The 20,817-nt window shown below is 49.3% G+C and overlaps 1 protein-coding gene and 1 non-coding gene across 3 annotated transcripts; one reads left to right on the top strand and one right to left on the bottom strand.

The window, feature by feature from the left end:
- The first annotated feature begins 4,252 nt into the window (after window positions 1-4,252).
- On the top strand, window positions 4,253-17,878 carry polr1e (RNA polymerase I subunit E). 2 transcript variants are annotated; one of them, XM_007899036.2, is made up of 12 exons: window positions 4,253-4,609; window positions 9,774-9,877; window positions 10,571-10,647; window positions 11,862-11,947; window positions 12,387-12,442; window positions 13,718-13,862; window positions 14,502-14,609; window positions 15,385-15,481; window positions 16,111-16,250; window positions 16,455-16,536; window positions 17,062-17,193; window positions 17,319-17,878. In XM_007899036.2, exons 1-12 carry the CDS (start codon window positions 4,600-4,602, stop codon window positions 17,476-17,478), a joined length of 1,197 nt encoding a protein of 398 aa, XP_007897227.2. In that variant the 5' UTR covers window positions 4,253-4,599; the 3' UTR covers window positions 17,479-17,878. The 2 variants fall into 2 exon arrangements, with proteins under 2 accessions (XP_007897227.2, XP_042198028.1); XM_042342094.1 differs by lacking the exon at window positions 4,253-4,609 and adding an exon at window positions 7,744-7,856.
- On the bottom strand, window positions 11,257-11,328 carry trnat-ugu. Its single transcript has one exon. It is a non-coding gene; the product is annotated as a tRNA-Thr (tRNA).
- Window positions 17,879-20,817: the final 2,939 nt, after the last annotated feature.

Below are 20,817 nucleotides of genomic sequence, written 5' to 3'. Positions count from 1 at the left end.
CTTCGGTAATATTTATGCCTTCTGTAAACCTCTTATCGGTAACCACTCGGTGGGGCCCCAGATTTTAGCTCTTGCTAATCTGGGATTAGGCAACAAATGCATCCTTCCCGAGTCTCCAATCCATCCCGGACAAATGCAAATTTCCACACATATCTACAGTCTTGCCATTTTTGGGGGAGTTTTCTCCAAATGGCCAAAAGTTTCCATCAATAAACTTTTTTTTTCAAAAAAATGCGTTTTGGACGTGCTGGTCACCACGGACGTTATTTTTTTTTGCTGCACACACATCTCCGGCCATCTTTTGCAGCGCAATACCTCAATGACGATTTGGGTGGTGGGGAGGACACTGAGCTAATTGTGAGCAGATTTTGAAAGATTCTTCAAATCGTTTAAATCTTGATTACATTTTTTTTGGGGGGGGGGGGGGGGTGGCTAAGAGTAGAATGTTTTCCAGTTTTTCTTTACGCTATGGAAAAAGTTACGTTTTCTTGAAATACAAGTACAGACACAAATAAATACTAAATATTTCAACGCAGAGCATCACTCGGAACTCTTCATAATGAATATGCAGAGTCATACGAATCTTGAATAAAACTAGGTTAAAAACCATGCACGGTGTTTGGTCTTTCCAGGAAAATCATGAGACAGCTTTTGGGCGCAATTAACTCACGTCCCTGCTGTGACTTCGTTACCTATAATCTAGCGCTCCAGTCCAAATGTAGCCGTAACAACCAAAAACCTATCCGAGCATTTGGAATAGAACGACCCAGCTGATAAAACCATGGAGCTGCCCGTCAGTACCATAAAAAAAATTATTTTGTTAATGGGCATGCACATTTTCCACACATACACAGGAGCAACAAGCCAAAGAACAATTCCCAATAAACAAGAGACCACTTTTATGGGTACCTTCATGAAACTGAAAAGAGCAGAAAGTGACCCAAGAGCAGTAATAATAATCCTTGCATTTGATAATGCGCCTTATCACATCTTCTAGCCGTCTCAAAGCACTTCACAGAATACAGTGCAAAGTGAATTGACTGCATATTTTGTGGGCAAAACGCAGCAACTGGTTGCACGCAGCAGTGTCCCACAAACGTGGATTGAAGTGACCAATTTATTATTATTATTTAACTACTTTAACTACTGAGCTACAGGATTCTACATTATTCTTCAACAAGCCAAACTCTCCACTTCCTCCCTACACATGTTGCAGACCATCCATAACTTTGCTCCTCATGTCCCCTACTGCATCAGACTCTGTGAGCACATCAACCTCATCCTCGCTCAACTCCACTGGCTCCCCATCCCCCATTGGATTGAATTCAAGGTCCTTGACATTGTGTTCAAATCTCTGCTGGGCCTCACCACAACATACTCTGTGACCTCCTGCAACTCTACCATTCCAGCTGCTCCTTCTGCTCAGGAAACATCAGCCTGCTTATCGTCCCCTGCGCGACCTACCCCACTATTAGTGGCCTCGCGGTGATCAACACAAGTCACGGTCAAAGCGATACAAGTCTCTATATCTGGGTCGTATACGCTCAGCAGTGGGACAGATCGCTGCTCAATAATGACCCGGCTGTCAAGGGAACATCTACATCCAAGACGCGGCCCCAGTAGATACTGTGCAATGGGGGAGCATAGTGCAGACTCCCTCAGGGAGAGGAGAAAGACATGATACTCACTCCCTCAGGGAGACAGGACAAGCTGCAAGAATTCAGCTGCAAAGAAAACAACAGTTTTCTTTTGGTCAGTGGGAGGGATGCCTGACCCATGTCAACAGAACAACATGAAAACACACAGGTGGGAGGGACTCTGTGAGGCGGGATTTAATCCCCTGGGACCAAGCCCATCCCCGTGCTTGATCATCCAGACCAGACAGAGCGTTCCACAAAGACGTGCCATTTACAAATGGAAATTTCCCTGCTACTGGCCAGAGTGACTCCAATAAAAGAGGAAGAATTTTGCCTGGTAATTACCCGCACGTGTAGGACGTTTAATGCTCAATCCCCATACAGTGAAATGGAATGTGCCCGGAGGTACGCTTCCTGTTTTCCGAATTCCGGAAAGCATTAGACGCAACTTGGCAAGACTTGAGGACCCCAGAGTGTACACTGAGGTAACTAATGGAGTCTAACCAGCTAAAACCGCACAGCTTGCCATTGATATTGCTGTCTGGAAAGCTTTCCCGCTGCTTGTCCAGCGAGGACCACCCGACCAGTTAGGGCTTTGGCTCGCAGGGCTAACAGGAGCTGAGGGGGAGGACTCCCTGCCCCCAGTGACTGGTCTGCCCTTCCAGGTCCTGCTGATGAGCCAGACCGGGCTGTGCCGTCATCAGCCGAGCCCTGGAATACTGGGGGTTGGTTCATCTCCGCCAAGCGTGTAACTGGGGGAAGACACAGAGCACAAATTCCCGGGGGGTGAGGGACACAGACTCTCTGAGGGTGAGGGACACAGACTCTCTGAGGGTGAGGGACACAGACTCTCTGAGGGTGAGGGACACAGACTCTCTGAGGGTGAGGGACACAGACTCTCTGAGGGTGAGGGACACAGACTATGGGGGTGGAGGGGGGAGGGACACCGACTATGGGGGGGAGGGACACAGACTCTCTGAGGGTGAGGGACACAGACTTTCTGAGGGTGAGGGACACAGACTCTCTGAGGGTGAGGGACACAGACTATGGGGGGGGGACACAGACCCCCAGTAAATGTGTGTGATTTACCTGCTCCTCCAGGCCCCGGGGTGGCTGTGAGGGGGGTGGGGGGCTGTGCGGGAGGGCTGTGAGGGGGGGTGGCTGTGAGGGAGGGGGGCTGTGAGGGAGAGCTGTGAGGGGGGGCTGTGGGGCGGGGGCTGTGTGTGTGTGAGGGAGGGCTGTGGGGGAGGGCTGTGGGGGGGGGCTGTGGGGGGGTGTGGGGGGGGGGGGGGGCTGTGGGGGGGGGCTGTGGGGGGGGTGTGTGGGGGGGGCTGTGGGGGGGCTGTGGGGGGGGGGCTGTGGGGGGGGGGGGGGGGGGGTGTGGGGGGGGCTGTGGGGAGGACTGTGGGGGTGTGTGTGGGGGGGTGTGTGAGGGAGGGCTGTGGGGGGGGGTGGGGGGGAGGGCTGTGGGGTGGGGGCTGTGGGGGGGGGGCTGTGGGGGGTGTGTGGGGGAGGGCTGTGGGGGGGTGTGTGAGGGAGGGCTGTGGGGGGGGCTGTGGGGGTGTGTGTGAGGGAGGGCTGTGGGGGAGGGCTGTGGGGGGGTGTGTGAGGGAAGGCTGTGGGGGGGGGGCTGTGGGGGTGTGTGTGAGGGAGGGCTGTGGGGGGGGGCTGTGAGGGGGGGGCTGTGGGGGAGGGCTGTGGGGTGGGGCTGTGGGGGGGGGCTGTGGGGGGGTGTGTGAGGGAGGGCTGTGGGGGGGGCTGTGAGGGGGGGGGCTGTGGGGAGGGCTGTGGGGGTGGGGCTGTGGGGGTGGGGGCTGTGGGGGGGTGTGTGAGGGAGGGCTGTGGGGGAGGGCTGTGGGGGTGTGTGAGGGAGGGCTGTGGGGGGCTGTGAGGGGGGCTGTGGGGGGGTGTGTGAGGAGGGCTGTGGGGGGTGTGTGAGGGAGGGCTGTGGGGGGGGCTGTGAGGGGGTGGGGCTGTGGGGGGCTGTGGGGGTGGGGGCTGTGGGGGGGCTGTGTGAGGGAGGGCTGTGGGGGTGCGGGTCGCGGCCTCTGTGACAGTCACTAACCTGAGCCCTGAGAGTGTGGAACCGTCACCCGGAACCGGAAACAGCCAACACCTGACTACCCGCCCACATCCGGTCAACTCCACATCCGGTCTGAACAAACACACAGAGAGAGGAGAGGGAGGAGTGGGGGAGAGTGAAGGGGGGAGTGAGAGAGAGGAGAGAGGGGGGAGGGAGAGGAGTGAGGGAGAGAGAGAGGGGGGAGAGAGAGTAGTGAGGGGGGAGTGAGGGAGGGAGAAAAGGGGGGGAGTGAGGGAGGGAGAGAGGGGGAGAGAGAGAGAGGAGGGGAGGGAGGAGGAGGGAGTGAGAGGAAGTGAGGGGAGGGAGGGGAGGAGGGGGAGGAGAAGAGGGGAGGAGAGGAGGAGGGAGGGAGTGAGAGAGAAGTGAGGGAGGAGAGGAGGGAGGGAGGGAGAGGAGTGGGGGAGGGAGAGGAGGGGGAGGGAGGGAGGGAGAGGAGTGGGGGAGGGAGGGGAAACAGAGGAGAGTGGTGGGGGAGGGGGGAGAGTGAAGAGAGAGTGAGGAGGAAAGAACGGAAGATTGAAAGAGAGTGAGGAGGGGGGAGGAAGAGCGGGCGGGGGCGCAGAGGGTAGAGAACGACAGCAGTGGACATGGTGCTCACCATTGAATGGAGGGCAGCGCAGGGGACGCCAGAGATTGGATACAGGGCCGAGGCGCAGAGGAGAGTTACTGAAGATGATACCAGGAATGAGTGGTTTGACCTGAGAGCAGAGAGAGGAGAAATGGGACTCATTTTCATTGGGAGATTGGTTGAGGGGAAACCTCTCTTTAAGGGGTCTTTAATCGTGTGGGGACTCGATGGCGTCAATACCGCAGTATAAAATTTTCATTTACATAGCGCCCTTCACGTCAGGAGGAGAATCACGTTGATGAGGAGAAGTTATGTTCAATGGTCAGTTGCTAGAAGGCGTCAATTTAAGATTTAAGGTTAATGTAAGGTCCGACTAATGATGTATATACGAGCGCTATCTGGTTTTATATTTCATGTACCTGTTTATGACACCTCAGATCCCATTAGATTTCTTCGTGTCTGTGTCCGCCTTTAAACATTTATGTCACCGCTTAACTGGTTTGCTACAGTGCTTGCAAGTTGTGCTGATGCCTGACATAACCTCTTATAGTCTTAATATCTAGTGTGAAATGTACTGAGATTGGTATTCCTTTTGATGGAGGGAAGCCAGAAATAAAGGCTCTGTACATTTACAATATTCAGTAGCAGAATCGAGACTGATTTGTGGAACTCAGCTCAAACGAATTGAAGTAAGAATTTTGAATGGGCAGTTCGATTCCAGCATCGTGTACTGGTACCACAATTGTGGAAAGGACCAGCTTATTATTAATAATAATAATAATCCTATATTTGGTGCAGCTTCTTTCATGTCGGGAGGATGTCCCAAAGCACTTCACAGGAATTTTACTGTGAAGGGTAGTGACGTGTATTTATAAGCAAACGCAGCAGCCCAATTGCACACAGCAATATCCCACAAGCAGCCATAAAACGAATGCCCAATTTTATTTAGGGGATTGTTGGCCGGGACGCTGGGAGAGACTCTCCTCTCTTCAAATAGTGCCATGAACAGGCAGCTGGTTTAATATCTCATCTGAAGGATGCAACACCACCTCCTCCCCCCCACAGCACTACATTGGAGTGTCAACTTAAGACTATGCGAGTTCAAGTGCCGAAGTGGGGCTTGAACCCAAGAGGTGACTCAGACGAGAGTGCTACCACTGAGCCAGGCTTAAGGAAAAAAAGAAAGATTACGTTTTCAAGAAGGCAGGAATATTTTGGGAGAAAGGGAGGAAAGATAATCAGGTGATTTCTCCCCCTTCTTTCTATCCCACTAACCCCCCCCCCCCCCCCCCAAAGAAAAAACCCCCACAGGAATACACACATACGATGCCCGTGAGTTTCTTTCGCCTCGACTGGGATAATTGACAAATCTGGTTAGCATGCTGTGTGCGTACAGGTTTTATCACAATAGCGGCAAACAAAGGCTGCAGAATAAGGTCAGTCATTTTTGTAAGAAAATTTGAAAAGGTTAAGAGACAACATGGTGTTTTCTATCAGAGATATAAAGGAAAAACGTGGACATTGAAAATCTGAAATAAAAACCAAAGCTGCTGTAAACGAGCAGCAGGTCAATTAGCATCTGAAAGAGACAGACTGATGAACGGTTCGTGTGAGATTCTTCATGTGAACTCAAGGGTCTCAGCTGAAGCATTAAGCTATCTTTCTCTTTGAGAGGCTGATTGATCTGTTCATTTCCGCCAGTTTCCATTTTATTCCACTGTTTCCTTTTGTGATTTTAAAGTGAATGTAGGAATCTTGACGTAGGTGAAGCCTCTCTTGACAGCTAAACAGATTTAAGGTACTAATTCCCAACAAATTCCCAAAGTTCTCAGAAGCTAGCTCAGTTTTAAACGGTCAATTTATATTTTTTATTGGAATGGGGGCATTTTTACATTCGTCAGTATAATTTTTTCCAGGTTGCACTCACTTTCGAGTCACTTGGTCTGTTTCTATAAATAAAAAATAATAATCCTTGCATTTGATACAGTGCCTTATTACGTCCAAAGACATCTACGAATGTAAAATAGGAAATATGGACGTTCTCCCAATTCTGCCCCGAAATGTAAACCTCGAATCGAGCCAGCCCTCTGTGGTGGTCTCCGGTCTGGTTCCTGAGAGGAGGGGAGATTGATTGCATGACCTAAGTTGCCTCTCTTCCGTGGCAAAACCACGGCACAATTCAAAGGTTCCACAGTTCCTCACAACTGTGCATTGAGCTAATCCCGAGCCCGGTTACCAGCAGCCATGTTTACCGTGTGCTGAGGCATCTCTAGAGCGGGCAAGACATAGGGAGGCAATAATGTTTTGAGAGACCCCTGCCCGTGTTGGCCAGGAGTTCCCCCTCTGTGAGACGCTGCTACAACCGAGTGCTTGAAGCGTGTCCTGCTCAAAGGGCAGACCAGAGCCAGGCCGGGCCGGGCTGTGCTGTCATCGGCAGTGCCCTGGGACACTGCGGACCCGCCAGGGCTCAGGAACTGGACGGCTGAGGTCGCCGGTCGTCGGCCCCGTCACGGAACGCGCAGTCAAGTGAATTGACTGTGCATTTTGTGGGCGAAAGGCGGCAGCCGACTGCGCACTTCACTGCAGTGGACTGGTGTCTGGGTTCTGAACGTCTGGGGAGAGGCCGGTGTCTCCCCATCGTGAGAGGCTCCCCGTCACGCAGCGGATAGTCCGTGATCCCGGGCCTCACCTTCAAAAGCCTCCCGCGGCCTCCTAACCCCCTAACAGACCTGCCCGCTCCCCCCCCGCTCCCCCCCCCGCCCAGCGGGCTCCGGCCTGCCTCACGCCCCCGCCTCGCCCGCCCGCCCCCCACCACTGGCCGTCCGCCGCTCTGCACCCCTCCCCCTGGCACTCCATCCCACAGTCGCTCCCCCTCGCCCCCTCCCTCGCCTCCCCTCAAGACCCGACTCAAGACCCTCCTCTTCGTCGATCCGCCTCCTCCTCACCCCCGCCCCGTGTTTGGGGAGGGGGCGGTAGGTGGCGCTGTTTGGGGAGGTGGCGCTGTTTGGGGAGGGGCGGTGTTTGGGGAGGGGGCGGTAGGGGCGCTGTTTGGGGAGGGGGCGGTAGGGGGCGCTGTTTGGGGAGGGGGCGGTGTTTGGGGAGGGGCGGTAGGGGCGCTGTTTGGGGAGGGGCGGTAGGGGGCGCTGTTTGGGGAGGGGGCGCTGTTTGGGGAGGGGGCGGTAGGGGGCGCTGTTTGGGGAGGGGGCGCTGTTTGGGGAGGGGCGGTAGGGGCGCTGTTTGGGGAGGTGGCGCTGTTTGGGGAGGGGGCGGTGTTTGGGGAGGGGGCGGTAGGGGGCGCTGTTTGGGGAGGGGCGGTAGGGGCGCTGTTTGGGGAGGGGGCGCTGTTTGGGGAGGGGGCGGTAGGGGGCGCTGTTTGGGGAGGGGGCGGTAGGGGCGCTGTTTGGGGAGGGGGCGCTGTTTGGGAGGGGGCGGTAGGGGGCGCTGTTTGGGGAGGGGCGGTAGGGGGCGCTGTTTGGCTCTCGGCTGCTGTGAGGAGCAATGGCTGCTTTCGGTGTGTGGAAATTTAACGAGAGACCGGAGCCGAACCCACCGGAGCCCGTGTGTGTCGGTAATAAACTGAGTCAGGAGACGGTGCGGGGGGTGGGGGCTGTGTGTGGGGGTGGCGGGGGTGTGGGGGCTGTGTGTGGGGTGTGGGGGCTGTGTGGGGTGTGGGGGCTGTGTGTGGGGTGTGGGGCTGTGTGTGGGGTGTGGGGCTGTGTGTGGGGTGTGGGGGCTGTGTGGGGTGTGGGGGCTGTGTGGGGTGTGGGGGCTGTGTGTGGGGTGTGGGGGTGTGTGGGTGTGGGGGCTGTGTGGGGTGTGGGGGCTGTGTGGGGGTGTGGGGCTGTGTGGGGTGTGGGGCTGTGCGGGTGTGGGGGCTGTGTGCGGGGTGTGGGGGCTGTGCGGGGTGTGGGGGCTGTGCGGGGTGTGGGGGCTGTGCGGGGTGTGGGGGCTGTGCGGGGTGTGGGGGCTGTGTGGGGGTGTGGGGGCTGTGTGGGTGTGGGGCTGTGTGGGGTGTGGGGGCTGTGTGGGGTGTGGGGGCTGTGTGGGGTGTGGGGGCTGTGCGGGGTGTGGGGGCTGTGCGGGGTGTGGGGGCTGTGCGGGGTGTGGGGCTGTGTGTGGGGGTGTGGGGGCTGTGCGGGGTGTGGGGGCTGTGTGGGGGTGTGGGGGTGTGTGGGGGTGTGGGGGCTGTGTGTGGGGTGTGGGGGCTGTGTGGGGTGTGGGGCCTGTGTGTGGGGTGTGGGGGCTGTGTGTGGGGTGTGGGGGCTGTTTGCAGATGTTGCTCTTTGGACAGTCGGGTGTCTGACACATTCAGAAACCTGTGGTGAGGCTTCACGAGTATCCAAACCAAACTCAGAGTTCTCGCGCTTCCCACCGACACGTGGAAGTTTCTCGCATTACACACACGACACAGCCCCCACCCCCTCCGCTCCCAGCACCCACCCCCCCCAGCCCCCGCCCCCGCCCCAGCCCCAGCCCAGCCCCCCGCCCCCAGCCCCCGCACGTGCAGAAATTCCACGCGTGGAATAAGCCCCAAATCTCCTCCTCCAGCTGCGACTCCCAGTCCTCCAACGTCCTGTCAGCTTGTTCCGCGGACATCAAGGCCCGGACGAGGGCCAAGTTTTCCCGCAGCTGAATGTCGACAAGACGGAAGCCATCCTCGTTGGATCCCGTCAACGTCTTCCCTCCCTTCCGGGTCTGAACTCCTCAAGCTCCTCGGGCTCTCCCTCAGACTCTCGGAAACCGTGCGCAACATAGGCGTCAGGCTCGAGCACATCCTTTCTGCCGCACATCCGTTCCCTGACCAGGACCGCGTTTTTCCACCTTCGTCACGTTGCCCGCCTCCGTCCGTACCTCACAACCGACGCAGCTGAAAACCTCGTCCGAGCCTTTGTCACTTTCCAACGCCCTCCTCGCTGGTCTCCCCAGCTCCACCGTACACAAAATCCAATTCGTTCAAAACTCTGCCGACCGGATACTCGCCCGCACGAAACTCCGGACCCCCATCACGCCAGTCCTTGCCGGGCTCCACTGGCTCCCAATCACCGAACGGATCGATTTCAAGATCCTCTCAATGGTTTTCAAATGCCTTCACGTCCTCGCACCTCTCCGACCGATTAACCCCCCCCACTCCCACCACCCGCTTCCTCCGCTCAGATGGCTCCGTGCTCCTGTTTGTCCCTCGTGCCCTCCGTTCCACCATCGGTGGCCGTGCCTTCCGCCACCTCACCCCTGAAACTCTGGAACTCCCCCTCAATCCCTCCGCCTTGTCCCCTCCCTCAGTGTTAAAGCAACTGGTGGTTTGAAAGTGAGCCTTATTCCCCTGGGATACCCCAAGTTTGATCTCTGGTCTGTGCTGAGATAGCTGCTTTATTAGGGCATAAAAGAAACACTGAGCTCAGATCATCCTTCAGGCTGCTCCGTGGTAGCTGTATATAATTACTAACTGGATGATTTGATTGATTTTATTTTGCTTTTGATCTTGTAGTTCAGTTTTCAAATGGGAAGCTCCCGAATTCTCAAACTGTGAAGTTTCAGCTCCACAAAAGTATACACAAGGCGAACCCCAGGAAGAAACATCACCTTGTCTTGGTAAGAGTTACATTAAAAAAATAAGAGTAATCCCTGTACTTAATAGAGTGCCCTTCACTTCGGGAGGACGTCGCAAATCATTTCACAGGACTTGTCTTTAGTGTAGTGATTACAGATTCTGATTTCTGTAGGCGAATGTGGCAGCTAGTTTGCATATCCACTGTCCTACAAACAGCTATGGAGTGAATGACCAATTTTATTTGGGGGGATTGTTGGCCATGACACTGGGAGAAACTCCTGTCTCTTTTTGAATAGTGCCAGGGGACCTTTATCATCCCTTTGAGCAAATGGACAGGACCTCATGGACATGCATCAGTCAGGTGACACCTCATTGGCAGCCTCTGCAGTTATCCACTTTTATACAATGCAATATTACATTTGCATAGCAGCTTTCACATCGGGAGGACGTCCCAAGGCGCTGGACAGTCAGGGATTTGGACCCGAGCTGGGGGTCGGGACTGTGGAGGGCAGGGAGCGTCGGAGGGTGGCCAAAAGAGCAGTCAAAGAGGAGGGTTTTGAGATGTGCCGTGAAGGAGGCAGGAGAAGGAGCAAGGCGAAGGGAATGTAGGATGGCGCGTCTAAAAAGATGAATGCTGCTTGCCTGTATAAAATATCATTACATTATGGTTCTGACATTTCTTGTACAATTAAGGAATTGCGGGTACAGTTTGTTTCTTTTCCCTTCCCCTGCAGTCTGCTGAAACAGACAGACTGACGTATGTTGGAAGCAATTTTGGCCCGGGTGCTCCAAAATGCAACTCATTGTGCAAGTAAGTCTTTTTTTAGATACCCTCACAGACTATTGTGTTCGTAGGTACGTTATGTTTCTTGCATTTAACTTTTAAAATTCTTGTTCATTTTGTAATGAGAATAAGAACAGGAAAAGGATATTTATTCCAAAGGTTTACAACTTCCCCAGCTTTTATATTCTGCTTCTGAAGATGCTGAGACTCGCTAGTGTACAATTCTGCAGGCAGCAGTCACCCTGTGGTACCTTTTACCCAAGTTGCCTTTCTTGCGTGGGCGATCCTAGAGGACATGAGAAAGAGGGTACATTTTTATAGCACCTATAACATCAAAGTATCTCAATCTTTTTAACAACAAATTACATCTGTATGATTACTGTCAAATGTAATTATAATAATAAATAATCCTTGCATTCGATACAGCGCTTTTCACGTCTTCTCGACGTCTCAAAGCGCTTCACAGGATGTACTGTAAAGTGAATTGACTGTATATTTGTGGGTGAAACGCGGCAGCCAATTGCGCACAGCAGTGTCCCACAAACAGTCGTGGATTGAATGACCAAATTATTTTTTTTTATTATTTTATGTCTTGAGGGATTATTATCAGGCATATGGAGTAAAGAAACTTAGATTTTGTCCTGCCGGGAATCGAACCCAGGTCTCTCGCTTACAAGACGAGCGCTCTAATCACTGAGCTACAGGACTGCACAATTACAATAATTACTGTCAAATGTATTGCCTTTATGAGGGCAAACGTGGCAGTCATTTTGCACAGGCCTAGGTTTCACAAATATTCGTGAGATGAATGACTAATTAATCGAAAGGATTATTGCACAGGACACACTTCTTTTCAAAGAAAATATCTTGGACATTGAGTGTATGATCTTGGAGGCAATTTTAGTCAAGCTCGATCCTGGTCCTACATAATGTCAAAACATTTGCGTGGACATCGCTGGATAGTGAACAGATGCAGAAACCCTAGTCATTTTGTTTTCCTCTAGACCAGAAATACTGAATCAGATTGTATTCTTAAATGCCATACTGTCAGGGGACAGAGAAGGTATAAATCCTCAGATCTGCATGGTTTGGTAGCATGTCACTGCTTTTTCTTGGGGGCAGCAGAGGTTGGGAATTTATAATAAAACCAAGCCACTCTTTCATTTAATGTGACTGGAAATTGTTAAGAAATAAACGACCGAAGAGTTGATGGCAATATTTTATGAATATATTATTTTCAGGTATTTTGTTGGGGTGCTGAATAAAACCACAGGGGTAATGAACGTTCATGATGCTCAACTGTTCAACCTGCAGCCTACGATTCCTGGTAAGTGTACACCCATTATTGTACAGGTTGCACTATATCATACCTCTCTTCCCAAGAACCCAGACTAAAGGATTTGCTCCCAGGTCTTTACCGCTGTTCTCAGTCAATTCTTACCGTCCTGTCAATAAATTGGATGCAGTTTTAGTTGATTTTGAGATTAATGAATCAGAGGAATCTTAAGGGAGGCTGTATGGTTAACTCCATATTGTTAATAATGGGGCACTCTGCATTTTCCTCGTGCAATGGGTGTCCCTATCTGCACCTGAGACTTGTTGTTTGTGGTCTGTCTAACTGTGGTTTCAATGCAAAATACTACAGCATCATTACCTGTGATACCAACTATGTCTGTATTGTAATAGACTTTCAGCCTCACTGACAGATGTATTTTGAATGTATATTAGGTCAGATCAATGTATTAATTGCAGTGTTGTGTCTTCAGGTGAATCGTTTGCAGAAGTCGATTCTGGTGAAAAACTCACCTCTTACAGAGACAAGGTAATTATTTTCCAAGTAATGGATGACAGTTTAGCTCATACTCCCCTTAAACAATGATTTTTTTTTTGGTTGGGAAATGGAGTAGAAGGAGGTTACCTATTTGGATGCTTCTGAAAGGAGGCACAGTGAAGATCCTCCTTCCTTGGTTCGAATATTGTAGATTGCTCACAAGCTCGTAAAGAAAGATTGGTAAAAAAACTCATCTGAAATCTGAAGGCACTCAACAAAGTTTCAGACTGACTTCCCTTTTGTATAAACCTCCACACGTGGCACCATCTCACCTCAGCGTGCGGACGAAACCGCTTAAGCTGGACAAAATGTACGTCGCCGATGTGTCCGGCTTAACCAGCTTCCACTGTACCAGAATTCCACTTTGTAAACTTTTGAGTATCATGTACCAGTTTTTTTTTCTTCGGCTGCATCAGCTAAGATTTTTCTCTGAGGTACATTCCTTTAATCTTTCCTCAGGTCACAAATTAGATTTTTGGAAGATAAAATAAAAAGTAGGGCCCAGGCGAGAAAATGTTTATTTGTGTGAGGTGGGCTGAAAACTGCTGATAGCCAGTTGTAAAGCATCTATATATAAAGTTTTGGCAAAGGCCACAGCCCCACCTTTCAAATTTCTTTCTGTCACTCAGGGAATCGAGAAAAGTAGGGTCAAAAGTTTTAAATTGGATAACCACAGCCTATTTTGTAAAGACTTGGACTAATTAGAAATATTTTTGAACACAGAAAGTTTTAGGGAAACCTTTTTAAAAAACACAGATAAAGGAGGGGAGGTGGAGGAAACACGTACTATATAAGTGAATGCGAGTTGGATGTAAGAAAACCAAAAGACAAGAGAATGTGTGTCGAACAAGCGGAAGATACGAGGTGTGAAAGGGGGAAGAGTGTGAGGAAAGAGAAAAATCGGAATAGCAAGAGAGTGTGGGACAAAATTTGCAAGACAGAGAGGGGGGAGAACTAATAAGAGAGAGAGAGTGATACACTGACACTCCGTCTCCGTAACCCCCACCTGTTCTGTGACTTTCCTGATTTGTGAGCTCTACCATTGTGCTCTTTTTCCCATGAATCCCAACATCTTCACAATGGAGCCCCTCCTGTGCTCTCTTAGTAATGAGAGCTAATAGTCACTACCCAACTAAGATGGCAGTGGGAGCCTAGAGCTCATGACTTGTAAGCTTCAACTGCTTGGATTATTTGCTTGCTTTGAGTCTGTCTAAACTGAATTGATGATTCTAAAAAAAAAACATACTTATTTGTGTTGGTATTTAGGTGAACTCCCTCATTGAGGCCTTTGGTACCAACAAACAGAAGCGTGCCTTGAGCTCGCGAAGATTAAATGAGGTTGGAAATGAGACTTTGCAGAAAGCTGTGGCCAAAGCAGCAGAAAATGTGATTGAGAGAAAGGGGATAGAAGGTAAGGAGTGATTAAGAGCTACAAAAATGTGCAGAGCAGAGTCTCCCTGCTTAACACAGCTGGTTGAGATCAAAATGTTTCTCGATAAGGGAAGGAAGCTGATCCTTTAATCCTTCAGTCTTGACGCAACAATCCCCCAAACAAAATTGGTCACTCACTCCATGGCTGTTTGTGGGATATTGCTGCGCGCAAATTATCTCCTGCATTCGCACACAAAATACGCACAGTCAGACCACTTTGCAGTGTATCCCGTGAAGCGCTTTGAGACGTCTCGACAACGTGGTAAGGCGCAACATCAAATACACGGCTTATTATAAGAATTTTCTTCACAGCGATCGGAATTATTGATCTGAGGCAGAATGTTGGGGGGTGCTTAGTACATTTTGCGAACTTCAATCTATTTTAGATAGTTGGCTAGTACTGTGTATTGAGGTATATTTGGGCAACGGGCACCTAAGGAGAGGGAAGTTGGCAATTGATTTCTCAATCTCATCCAATCTGACATAACTGATTTTGTCATGTAAATTTCTGGCTTGGGGATTTAGAAAGCCCAGCTTCCTCTCTCTTGTTTGTTTTGGAACATTCCACAATTTTCCTTTACATGTAATTTTTTCAACCTGTTCAAATTAATTTCCGAAGCTTTATCCAGCGAAGCAGCACAGTTTGACGCTCAAGATATGTCAGCCTTTCTTCCACCGTGCCACGTTGATGCAAAGAAACCCGAAGATGTTTACCCGTTTGAGGATCGTATCCTTTACGTGTTGGCGTATTGTGCTCGTGCTCAGTGTAAACAGGACCCAGGGTTAGCTTGGTGTGCCCATCTTATGCTGTTTTGCAAATGAGCACAATGCAGTAGGCTGACTCTCATCGTTGCCTTTAGCAGCTGTGGACAAAATGTTACAGTGAGGAACAACAACAAATTATATTTGTATAGTGTCTTTCACATCAGGAGGACGTCCCAAGGCGCTGGACAGTCAGGGTTCTGCACCCGAGCTGGTGGGGAGGGTAGGGGTAGGAGGGTGACCGAAGGCACAGTCGAAGAGGAGGGTCTCTGAGATGGGTCTTGAAGGAGGCAAGGGAGGGGGCGAGATGGAGGGACTGGGATGGAGTTCCAGAGGGTGGGGTCAGAGAGGCTGAAGGCCCGCCGGCCAATGGTGGTGGCGGGCAAGATGGGGCACGTGAAGCAGGCTGGAGCCTGCTGAGCTGAGGGAGCAGACAGGTTGATAGGGGGCTAGGAGGTCACAGAAGTAAGGGTGGGGAGGGAGCAAGGCTGTCAGAGGGTAGGTGTTTTCTACGTTATAATGGATTGTCTAATTATTTGGACCCGAAACACAGCAGTATAACAAGCTAAATTATATCTGTGTTGTCACTAGACTTATTTAGCATAGGGTATTAATCTATTGCAGTCAAAATATACGCGGCACAGGTTTGATCCTTGCATTCACCACTAGTGCCTTACCTCAGCTGTCAGTTGGCTTGGCTCAGTTGATAACGCTTGCTTGGTTCCTTAATTCATAATTAGTCTTCTCCAATGCTGAATATCAAGCAATGGAACCTTTCTCTGAAAAGTTTAAGACAAGCACCTCAGAAGATATTAGGAAACTAGAAAAAAGTGACAAGTGAGTATGACATACATCCCCCTGGGGACCAGCCATAATAACTATGTGTTATTGTACTTTGGCTGTACAGTTCTACTCTTATTGCCAGGACTAACGTTAGAACCTTTGGTTTGAAGGTAAAGCAGTCTGCGATCCTAGCACTACAGATTGTCCACTTGCTGGTTAGTGGGTGGGGTGAGGTGGGGTAGGGATCGCGGTGATCACAGAGAACATCCTTCAAAGCCATGAGAAGTTTCTTTTGAGCTAGGAGACGGATGTGAATTTTATTGTTAACAGGCTTAAAAAAGCAAGTATTTTTTTCTGTTAATAAAATGAAGCCCAAATTCTGTACCCTGAAGAAAATCTTGAATGAGAAAATAAGGTCCAAATGTGAGGAGTTTCATAGCCCCACTTATCATTCCTAGTGAGAAGCTAGCCATAAGCTAAGATAATCGTTGCCAAAGCTTAAGAACCAATTAAATGCTACCGTGGAGCTCTTTATTCCCAGTACATCCACCAGGTCACTTCATCATATTCTGTTACACTTATTACAATGTAAATCAGAGTTAAAGATATAGATGTTGATAAAGAGGTGTCCCCAGGGAGGTTGTTTCACAGTGGTCTAATCTGTTTAATTCTGTGCTTTTTAGTTATTCATCCTTTGTACTGGAGGCACTGCAGTTCTTACCTCGGGATAAGGAAAAACGTGATCACATGACTCGCTGTCTGTGTTACTTACAAATTCTGATCAGATTGCACAACTTAAAGAAAAAAGAAATTAAACACAAAGGTAAGACTGATCTCACTGCCTTTCGTTTGTGTCAACATTAAACTGACAACTTTGATGTATTCACAATTAGATTTTAAGAGAGTGCTTTAAGTGCTTTAACCCTTTGGGACCACGGAATCATCTTTGCCACCCTCCAAAGTTCTTTCTTGTGAGATGTACTGACTACATTCATATTCACCTGAACATTTATAAACTGTGTTTCAGGTTCTCTTGGTAGTGATGTTGCGGATGTTGTAAACAACAAGTTAATGAAAAATTTCACAGTCCTGACCTACAACAATGGATGGTAAATATATTTTCACAGCAGAATTTCTTACATTGAGTGATACAGCACGGAAATAGTCCATGATAGCGTGAATACTCCACACAAGTCCCCAACCTCTCCCCCTTCTATTTGTCTCTTCTTTGTTTTCTGTTGCTGTTTGCTTCGACCACAGCCTCTGACAGTAAGTTCCGCATTTTCACTACTTCATCCACAAAATATACAGTCAATTCACTTTACAGTATATTCTGTGAAATGCTTTGAGACGTCTCGAAGACGTGATAAAGCACTATATCAATCGCAAGGATTATTATTATCATTATTCTCTGCGTGAAGAAGTTCCTCCTAAACTCTCTAAGAACCAAAGAAATGTCCTAATGCAGCGCCACATAAGCAATGTCAGACCAGTTGACTACTATGCAGAGTGGAAGAGTCCCAGTGGTGTCGTGGCAGCCTGTGAGGTTTCTGTCAGAGCAGAAGATTTAGCACACTGCTTTTATATCATTTTCACAGTTTATTTATAACTCATTTTACTGTCTTTACTTTCAGTGTAAAAAACATAATGCCAGACACAATGAAGTCTAAGATAGCAGCGTACATTATCGCCTTGGCTTTACATATCAATAGCTTTCAAACTGACCTGACACATCTACAGAGAAATTTGAAGATCAGTGAAAACAAGTAAGCCTTATTAAAATGTGTTTCAGTTATTCACTTTTGAGCTATGTTCTCTCCTCACACTATTCTCTGGTGCAGAGGACTGTAACTAACGTTCGTTTCTGAAAAGAGCTCTTTTGTGCTTTCAGAATGTTGGAAATTGCCAGAGCGATGGGTTTGAAGATTGGAAAGAAAAACGTGGATGTTCCAGGAGTTGGTGCAGAAAGCCATAAAATAGGGACCCTATTATTGCCTTTAGTTGTGCCAATTCTAACCCATGGTTTGGGTAAAAAAAGAAAAATTAGATAAGAAAAGCGCAAGCAATGCTGTGAATCCAAACTGACGAAGCAGCCTCCGTGAGGAATCTTGTGCTAGTATTTCACACCAAAGAATTGATTTCTGAGCCAACTATAAACAACAGCAAATTACATCTGTGCAGCGTCTTTCACATCAGGAGGACGTCCCAAGGCGCTGGTCAGTCAGGGATCCAAGCTCGAGCTGGTGGTAAACAGGCTAACGTTATAGCTAACGATGGCTTAGAATTATGTGTTGAAAGGTGGTATTTGCTTGTTTTAATAACATTTTCATAGTACTCTTTGAGTCATCAGTCGTGGCACTCAGTCTGAATGTGTGGGGGAGATTATCAGGAAATGAAGTGCGTGGATCCGGATTTCTATGGCACAATAAAAATGTTCAATTTTCAAATCTGTAATATTTTTTTTTACAATTTTAATTTCTGATTTCAGTTAAAACACTCCACACAGATATAGATGTTCTGAAATATACTGATAAGTGACCGGTTTTATTTGGGGGATTGCTCTTTTTGAATAGAGTTGTGGTATCTTTAAAGTCCACTAAAACAGGAAGGTGAGTTTAATGTTTGAAGGACAGCAAAATACAGTGCTCCCCAGGAGGGTGGGGGGAGGGGGGTAAGGAGAGCTGGTCGGGATGGTGAGGGGGCTGGTCGGCAGTGATCCAGAAAATGTTACTGATTAAAAATCTATCCGGCTCTTCAATGTTTTATATGCATGAAAACGTTTTATATGCATAAAGAGGTTCTTCTACTGTTAAATCACAGGTTGGTCGCAGGTGGTCCTGAGCACATAGTCCAGTCAGGTCATGGTTTCGATAGTGGAACTGCGCTGCAAAAACTATTGTCAGCTGAGGGTCGCTCTAATTTCACTGCATTGCGTTCATCTGTTCAGATGGCTGTTACTGAAATCTCACAACTTAAGGTATTTTTGTAGGGATGTAGCAGCCAACGGGATGTTGGCATTTAGCGCAAGAATATAAAAGAAAGGAAATGATAGATTTACTACTACAACAACAACAACTTGGGTTTATATAGTGCCCTCCACGCCGGATGGCGTCTCAGAGCGTTCCTCAGTAACGGATCCCGGGGCCGAGTCGGGGAGGTGGTGGGAGGGTGACCAAAGGTGCGGTCGAAGAGAAAGATCTTCAGCAGAGACCTGAAAATAGGAAGAGAGGGAACGAGGTGAAGGGAGTGAGGATGGGAATTCAGAGCCTTGGGGCATAGTGTCTGAAGGCACAGCCGCCGAGGGTGGAGCGGAGCACTCGGGGGACGAGGAGGAGGCCAGACCCGGAGGAACGAAGGCAACGGGTACTGTTGAGGAGAGAGGAGGTCAGAGAGGTCGGGGGTGCAGAGGAGTGCAGGGACTTGAATACAAGAGTGAGGATCTTGAAGTCGATCCTCCCTGGGACAGGCAGCCAGTGCAGTCTGGCGAGGACTGGGGTAAACGGGGAGCGGAGTTTGGTGCGGGTGAGAATGCGAGCAGCAGAGTTTTGAATGATCTGGATTTTATGGATGGTAGTGGATAGGAGGCCGGCGAGGAGGGCGTTAGAATAGTCCAGTCGAGAGGTGACAAAGACATGGACCAGGGTTTCAGCGGCTTTCGGAGAGAGGTGTTGGCGGAGACGGGCGATGAGTCAGAGGTGGAAGAAAGCGGTGCTGGTAAGGGACCGGATGTGGGGGAGGAAGGTCGAACCTGACGCCTAGTTTCTACTTATGCCCTGGTCAGATCTCATTTGGATTATTGTGTGAGGTTGTGGGCATCAAATTTCAAAAAAGATAAGGAACCGACCTTGGTTTAAAATCTCTTCCAGTGGACAGGTCTCCAATACTGCATTGGTGTGTCAGCCTTAAGTGAGTTCAAAGTTCTGACATGGTGCTTCAACAACAACAACAACTTACACTTGCATAGCGCCCTTCACTTTGGAAAGACGTCCCAGGGTGCTTCAACCCACAACCTGTTCACTCGGAGGTGATAGATCAACTGAGTCAGGCTGACACTGATGTGTAAGAAAAAGGAAAGTAAAGGAAATGTATGTGAATTATGAACTCTACTGTGTAATATCCTCGTTTCTCTCAGCTGAACTAAAAACAGAATGATTCAGTTTATAAATAGACAAATCACAAGAATCAGTGCCTCGGGTTTGTTCCTTGTTTTGTAAGCATCAATGATTGTAATCAGTCGTAACCCTTTCAACTTGATATTCTCTGTAATTGTGGAAATCAAGACTTCAAAGTCCTCACCATCAAGAGATCAAAGCATAGACCCAGTCACGCCAAGCTTGCATGGCTGACTACAAAGGCTCATTGAATTAAATACAAGCATTAATGCATTCAAAAACATGTTTAAAGAAAGCATTTCTATCTTTAGAGCGCATTATCGTGTCAAAAGTGCTTCACAAGTAAATACTGCTAAGGATGGTGATTGATTATGTAGATAAGTGTTTTGTGCAAACCCAGGTCTCACGTGGGGTGAATGGCCGATTAATTTGGAGGATTTTTGGCCAGCACATCGGGAAAAGTTCCCTTCTCTTTCATACAGCGTGTCATGGTTTGATATCTACCTGAATGGTCAAAAAATGCATTGAATGATGAATATTTTATTTGGGGATTTTGGTGTCACGGAGCCTGGTGCGGGAGAGGACACGGGCTGCAGACGTCTAGATGTTCTGCAGCTTGGGAGGGAAGAGTTGGGAAGGCCGACAAGCAGGGCGTTGGCATAGTCGAGCCTGGTTGTAGTGAAGGCATGTATGAGGGTTTCAGCAACTTGAGGGGTGAGGCAGCGGCAGGGTCGGGCAATGTTGCAGAGGTGGGGGAAGGCAGAGCGGGTCATGGCACGAATGTGGGGGCGAAAGGACAGTTGAGGGTCGAACAAGACGCCTAAGTTCCCAGGACAGATTTACTTGCTGCCTAGACACTGGGTTTTGGGGTTACTTTAAGGTTCTTGATCTCACAGGCCACTTGGTTTGTGTAGGTTGACTCGAACTGGCTTTGTCCTGTAGCACCTCCCACCATCCTCGGCTTCAAACTCAAAATCCTTACGCATGGGTTTCACCTGAGAAAAATATTTTTAAAACCAATCTGCAAGTATTTGTTGTCCTGTTGATAATGTACACATTGTGTAAAAAAAAAATGACTGAAGCCTGAGCTCTGTTGTTTTGTGTGGTGGGCTGTGGGGCTGAACATCGAGCACTTAGAGCTCTTTGTGCAAATGACTAGGCAGCTTGCTATGGTGGTCAGGAGGTCCGCTGACTCTCAAGAGTAAGTTTTTCCCAGTTATTGATGTTATTGGGGCAAATTCTAGAAGGAGCAAACCTGACCCCCTCCCTCACCCGGTG

The sequence above is a fragment of the Callorhinchus milii genome, unplaced genomic scaffold, assembly GCF_018977255.1.
Source record: "Callorhinchus milii isolate IMCB2004 unplaced genomic scaffold, IMCB_Cmil_1.0 Scaffold1, whole genome shotgun sequence".
In the NCBI taxonomy this organism is placed as follows: Eukaryota; Metazoa; Chordata; class Chondrichthyes; order Chimaeriformes; family Callorhinchidae; genus Callorhinchus; species Callorhinchus milii.
Note: the sequence above shows the minus strand (reverse complement) of the source record. Positions and strands in the feature narration are given on the sequence as shown.

Excerpts from the sequence above, each read along its gene's own strand:
- polr1e (XM_042342094.1), top strand. The coding sequence starts at position 7,787 with ATGGCTGCTTTCGGTGTGTGGAAATTTAACGAGAGACCGGAGCCGAAC. Across the intron at positions 10,648-11,861 it reads AAATGCAACTCATTGTGCAA|GTATTTTGTTGGGGTGCTGA; the intron begins GTAAGTCTTTTT and ends TATTATTTTCAG. Across the intron at positions 13,863-14,501 it reads TGAGAGAAAGGGGATAGAAG|CTTTATCCAGCGAAGCAGCA; the intron begins GTAAGGAGTGAT and ends TAATTTCCGAAG.